Source organism: Aspergillus thermomutatus, assembly GCF_002237265.1.
Source record: "Aspergillus thermomutatus strain HMR AF 39 chromosome Unknown NODE_62, whole genome shotgun sequence".
NCBI classification, from domain to species: domain Eukaryota; kingdom Fungi; phylum Ascomycota; class Eurotiomycetes; order Eurotiales; family Aspergillaceae; genus Aspergillus; species Aspergillus thermomutatus.
The window spans coordinates 115,860-122,207 of NW_020798111.1; the positions used below are offsets into that span (position 1 = coordinate 115,860).

The 6,348-nt window shown below is 48.8% G+C and overlaps 1 protein-coding gene across 1 annotated transcript; it reads right to left on the bottom strand.

Annotated features, from left to right (window-relative positions):
* Positions 1-3,043: 3,043 nt before the first annotated feature.
* On the bottom strand, positions 3,044-5,210 carry CDV56_108658 (F-box/WD repeat-containing protein; the record flags this gene model as incomplete). The annotated part of the gene is made up of 2 exons (XM_026762277.1): positions 3,044-4,726; positions 4,803-5,210. 2 exons carry the CDS (start codon positions 5,208-5,210, stop codon positions 3,044-3,046), a joined length of 2,091 nt encoding a protein of 696 aa, XP_026615612.1.
* Positions 5,211-6,348: the final 1,138 nt, after the last annotated feature.

Below are 6,348 nucleotides of genomic sequence, written 5' to 3' on the forward strand. Positions count from 1 at the left end.
GTTACAATCTGATGGCTCCCTCTCGCTTCGTGACCATGCTTAGTATTAGCAATCGCAATCTATGGAAAGCTTCCGTAAAGATGAGAAATGAGAAGCAAAGTTTCCATTATTGGTTTCACCTCGACCCCAAGCCGTTGAACCCTGAGGTTCAAGAATCAAGACATAGCGACAACTCCAAAATCTAGAAGAACATCTGAAGCAAGTGATTCCTTCTAGCAATGACCACTCTAGCAGCGTCTTCACAGCTCAGTCCTCACCAGCAGCTTGCGCATGAAGGTGGTAGAAGTCTTATTTGTCAACACATTAACGAATATCATTATGGCGGGAACAAACCCCACCGCAAGCGTCAACAGAGTCCCAGTTCTGCTAATCACTCCACAATAACAGTCTGTACACTGTTTGCTGGTGTAGCAAAGGAACCATATGCATCGTCACTGCCTGTCTTTCCAAGTGCCTGGTTCCTCTGAGGCGGTTGAGGAGGGATCCATCCCAGCTCTAAGTCCGGGTATGGGTACGCAGGAGGCTGGTCCTCGATTATCTCATGATTGGGATGCATTTTGCTTTATCTTGAGCGTAGGCAGAGTGCAAAAGCTCAAGGTATATATATGTATATTGAGACCGATAGTGTCGGGCAGTCGGGAGAATGCATGGAAGCTTAAAGGACAAGGGAGTAGACACCCATCTTGCAAGATATGGTGGTAATGTTGACATAAGATTACCTCAATCAATAGGTAGTTGCCTGGGGCAGTAAAAGCAACTTTTTCTTCGAGTTTCTTTATAGCGCAGGTTCCTGGATCCGAGCATCATTGACTAAAACCTGCAACAATCAAAAGCAAAGGGTTGCGCTCAGTAGCAAAGTACAGCGAACATAGCCATTCAATCAATGAACACAGCCACCCAGAACCATTAAAGTGTCCAGGTTTTCTCATTCATCATCAAAAAAGATACCAAGTATGATGATTGTGGCAAAGAACGAGACAACTAGAATTCCTAGAAACAAAACCAGAAATATTGCAAAGCAATCACCGCAACAATAAAGAGGGTCCAACATGCAGCAGCAATACCGCATCCGCTGTTCGTAAAGGCTGCTAGTATCGCCTTGCATACTATCCTCCCGAGGCTGTCCCAGTTTTAGGTCCGGGTAAGGAGGCGGCTGTCCATTTGAAGACATTTTGCTAGGCCTTGAGATCGGAGTCGGATAGAGCAAAGACTAAGAAATTCCAAGTAATCCTAATAGATGGATGATTGATGTTGATAGTGGTTGTTGAGAAAGACAGTAGAAGACGAATGCACCAAAGACATTTAACTGAATAGGGCTAGGGGGAGTAATCTACATATGTGGTCATGTTAACATAAGGATGCCTAGGTAGCTATGGTGCTGCATATCTTACTCAAAGATGTAAATGAGTCAAATGTACCTACCATAGAACACGTTGACAAAGATCTATCTAGAGCCTTGAGCAAGTCCGACTATGGACGCGAACATCCCAAAAGGGAGCCGACGAGAAGAGAGACACCATATACATCTCTCCTTCCTTAGTTATCTGTGCCCAGATCCGTGGAACCGCAGCAATGCCAACCAGCAAAGACTAAGCCCCGAAGCTGTCGAAGCATCACCTGGTCCTCAATCAAATATCCATGCCACTATAGCTTTTGCAGAATTGATCCTCACAAGAATCGCCAACAACAGACAACAAGGACATTAGCGAGCGCGGTGATAGCGAGTGCGCCTTTAGAGAGTTTCTACCATAGACACCCTCCAGATCGAGATACCTTCGATTGTGTTGCGGGATCACCACCGGAAGTCTGGCCTCTCGTTTCTTTATGCCGGGCTTGCACTTCGTCCACGTCAGTAGCTGAAAGGGAGGTGTATTCAGGACTGACCTGTCCATTGATTTTGAGAGGAAGGAATCGACGTTGATAGGATCGTTCATCGGTCTGGAGGTCGTCCTGTTCTATCCCTGGGTATGTAGGATGGAAGTTCAATGAGGTTACATACAGACTTATATTATCTTACTTCTTTCCACGAGGGTCAGCAAGCCCTAGCCCTTAAAATCACACATTGATTGGCACCAAACATCTTACACTCCCCAGCTTAACAAATTCAGCATTAAGCATCCAGAAAAGCAAGAAGACCAGCCCAGCTCAGGACGCCAGACTCTCAGCAAGCAAACACAACGTTCAAAAATCCACCTTTCAACCTCACACGCTGTCCCAGTACCAACCCATCCTATGACAGCAAGGATCTTGCTGTAGATATGCCAAGACAAAGTACAAGTATTGCCATGATAACCGCCACCGCTATCATCATAACGATCACAGCCAGCTTCAAGAGAGCGAGCGACGCGTTCGCCATATCATCGAACGTTGCTTTCATATCCCACCGTTTCCTAGCTAGGGCCCGAAAGAGGGTCATGAAGCCATCCCGTAGCGGTGTCATCCACTCCCTCTTAGGCAGAGGAGCCGTGCCGGCTTCAGGATCAGAGGAGGAAACATAGCTGTAGTGGTGTAGGCTCAAGCGATCGTATAGGCCTCGATATGACGGCTCGTTGACATCAAAGTCATGTTCTGAGCTGGGGTAAGACGGCGGTTCGTTCATGTTTGAGTATTAGGAGGAATGATGATATCGATAATAGAAATGGCTGAAGTACTTTTATTGGAGGAAGATGAACAGAAATAAGTCAAGCCCAAAGGGGACAGTTGTGAGTTTGTCGAGGGCAGGTCAGACATCATTATGTGTAGTAGTTGTTTCGAGAATTTGGTTGATCTAGAACCACCTTCCTACACCTAACCACCTTCCTTGGTAAACAAGCAGGGCGGGGGAAGAATCAGGAAAACCAACTAGGTAGATAGCTTTGTGAGAATCTGTTTCATTTACTACCATTAAGATACATGGTGGACCTTCCCTGGTCCTAGCTTGTTGAATGACGCCAGACACCTTATGCTCTTAGCCCTAGAAAATTCAGCCCGAAATGTGGGAAAAGATAGAACGCCAGCCCAGGGGTATTAACGAGTAACAAAATAGCAAAAGGAAAGAAGCATTTCAGCTCTGGAAACTGTACATACGCACTTCGCAATCTTCGCTGCCTGTAGCGAAACGGCTGTCGCCAAGGCCGATGCAGGTCACTGGTCCTGAATGCCCTGTAAATGTGCGCTCGCATTTGCCAGTCCTGGGATCCCAGATTTTGACCATGCGGTCCTCAGCCCCCGAAGCGATGCGGAGGGTGTCGGCCGCTAAAGCCCACACTCCTTCCAGGTGGCCAAAGAATGTACGCAAGCACCTTCCGGACGAGGTCTCCCACAGCCGAATTGTCGAGTCCAGAGCGCTGGTTACTATGTAACGTGGTGGTGCAGGACGTCCATCGTCGAAAGCCGGGCCAAAAGCAGAAGATGGAGTGTCTGAGGTATGAGAATCAAATCCAGGTATGGCCTGCGGAGAAGCAGCGGGACTGTCGCCGGGGGTGACGCTAACGTTATCGTTCTCGCATTCGACATCATGATCTTCAAATTCGAATTCCCTGGGAAGTGGAACAACCTGCTGCACCTGACCAACATGCCCGTGAAATGTTCTGATGCAGGACTTGGTATCGAGATCCCAGAGTCGTACCGTGCAGTCATCCGAGGCAGAAAATACTGTTCGAGAGGCCGAGTCCACTCTGACGGCATTGACCCAGTCGGTGTGCCCACGCAGGAGACAAGTCGACTTATCTTCGAAATTCCAGATCTTCACGGTCTTATCCACAGACCCAGATGCAAGAATGGTGGCATCGAAATGAAGGCCAACTACACCCCCATGATGACCGGAGTAGGTAGATATGCATTCGCCTGTCCGCCAATTCCACACCTTGAGAGTATGATCCAGGCTGCCACTGATCAATTTCGTGTCGTCGAACTGGAGACAACGAATGCCGGATTGGTGTCCCTTGAGGGTGCGAAGCTCCTCGCCTGTTTCTGTGTCCCAGATCTTGATGGTAGCATCATAGGACCCAGTAGCCAGGATATTGTCCTCAAATTGCAAACACATAATTCCGTTAGTGTGTCCCTTGAACACTCTGATCGAGCATCGCCCATATTTCCAGTTTGTGCCCACTTTGAAGCGATCCTTATACACTTCCTTCCAAGGTCTGTAGCGCGTTTTGAAGTAGTCCTCATTTTTCTCTGGCCGAGTAACAATCGATGTGCAGTGACGTTTTACCATCGCCGTGTCTTCGTTATCCGATTCAGGTTTTCGCTTGGATCCTGACGCTGCAGTGTCGGGAGCAGGAGAATTGCTTTCGGATTCCGCTGGCTGCTCGCTGATATCCCATGTAGCTGCACGGCGTTCGATTTCGCGCTTAGATTCACGCAACCTTTTCCGATCGAGAAGAGGCAGGCCCCAACCACATTTCTTGCACTTGCGATGAATATGCTGTTCACACATTCGGTGCCAAACTACATCATCATCGGCCAACGCTCTCCAACGCCTAGAGACCTGTGCGGCTTTGCAAAGAGAGGTCGTGTCCAGATAACATAATATTTTGAACGAGATTTCTGGAGGGAGAGCCGTGAGGAAGTCGATACGAATCAAATCGCGGACTGTTGCGGAGATGAAGGACAGTTGCGGAAAGCAACATTGGGCCATTATTCCCTGCAGGATGAGTTTCCGGTGCTTCGCCGGGGCAGCAGAAAAAATCGACCAAGCATGCGCGATGCCTTGCTGATCACTCTGTGGAAGTGTTTCTAGCTCCTTTGCAATCTGTTAGCGCGAGACTTAAGACACTTGACAACGATAGTACACTTGTATGATGGAAGCAAACGCTTACCCTTTGTAACTTGTCCATTGTTGGTTCGTCAGCTTGTCGCCTGCACTTTAGATCTGGTCGGTGGCGATAACAGTATCTGGAGTTCGCACTGCTGATTTCTACCGGCTGTCCAGTTTGCAACCCAAGAGGAGCGTATTGTTCGGGGATATGTCTGGCGAGAAAGGGTGCAACGTTCTTGCCGGCCAGCTTTTCGGGCATTGCTTTTGCGGTGTTGAAACTGTGGGGCTCGTCCTGCGCAGATTCGGGCTCCGTTTCAACATCTTCGACGATTTCAGATGGACCGAATAAAGATGCAAAGGAAGAATCTCCTGGAAAATTCAACGCCTTCTCTTCCGAGGCAGACTTGTCTTTCAGAGTCGAGGTAGAAAATCCGTGACCATCGCGCAACGACAGTTCATGGGCATCCATAGCGAGACTCAACCACTCATTAGGTATCTTCCGAGGTGCGTCAACGGTCTTTCGCTAACCCGTCAAAGATTTGAGAGTTGAAGATTGCAGCAGCGAGGGTCACCTGTAAGGTCGATCGAAGTGAGAAAGACGAGGAGGTAGAGTGCACGATCAATGTGGCGACCGTCGGAGGTGATATGGGGTTCGAGATGAGTACCCGGGAAGGCGGTGGTAACAGAGTTGTAACCCGATAAGTAGATAAGAAACAAAAGTGTCAAGATTAGTTCATAAAAGCGAGAGCTTGCTTTATAAATTGGAGCGCATAGTAAGAAGGAGAATTTGCAAAGATGGTGAAATCTTTTGCCTGTCCCAACCTGAGTGATTCATCTCAAAAACATTATCAAAGTGCCTGAATCACGCAAGAGCAGTTGCAAGTCTCGTGCTGCGGCAACCATTCTGCGGGTCAGGAGCACGTGATTCGAGATCGATGGCGCCATCGCCGTCTGCCGTCGCATCAGATCCCACCATCGTTCTTCGTCCCGCATTCCATTCTGATGGCGTGAACTGTGAACCTGCACCACAATCATCAATCTTGCAGTGTCCACTTTGACTAGGCTCTTACCTAGCTTCTTAAATTGTCCAATCATCGAATCCAGTGGCATCAAACATCGCCATTTCTAGGACTGATTGCGGATCTTCATGTTAGTTCGAAATGCGGACTCCTCTACGGAGTACGGACTACGGAGTCTTCTGGCTTCTATTGCTGATTCTGGGCGGTCTGCGGGTCTGGGCCTCGGGGGTACATAGTAGACATGGCAATATGGAGTACGGAGTACGGAGCACGGAGTAGATACTGTTCTCGATATCGCTCTTTGCCACAGAACATATTTCGGTACGCAGTCTTCTTGCCTCAGCTGCCAAAGCAATCTGACATCGACATCGGATCTAGCGCCGTCTTCGCAAGATGGGGAAGCTCAGGATACCGCGCCGATTCTCATCCAGGCCATGGTGACCTTACGGAGCGCTGTCTTGAATACGTACTTCTGGTTTCAGGCTGAGCAGCTAGAGTCTGGGAGCGGCTCCATACCCTCATCTGGTCCCCTCTGGCAACCAACGCTTGGCAAGTCAGGGAGACCGTCGCGAGGCGTGGTGGCTGCAG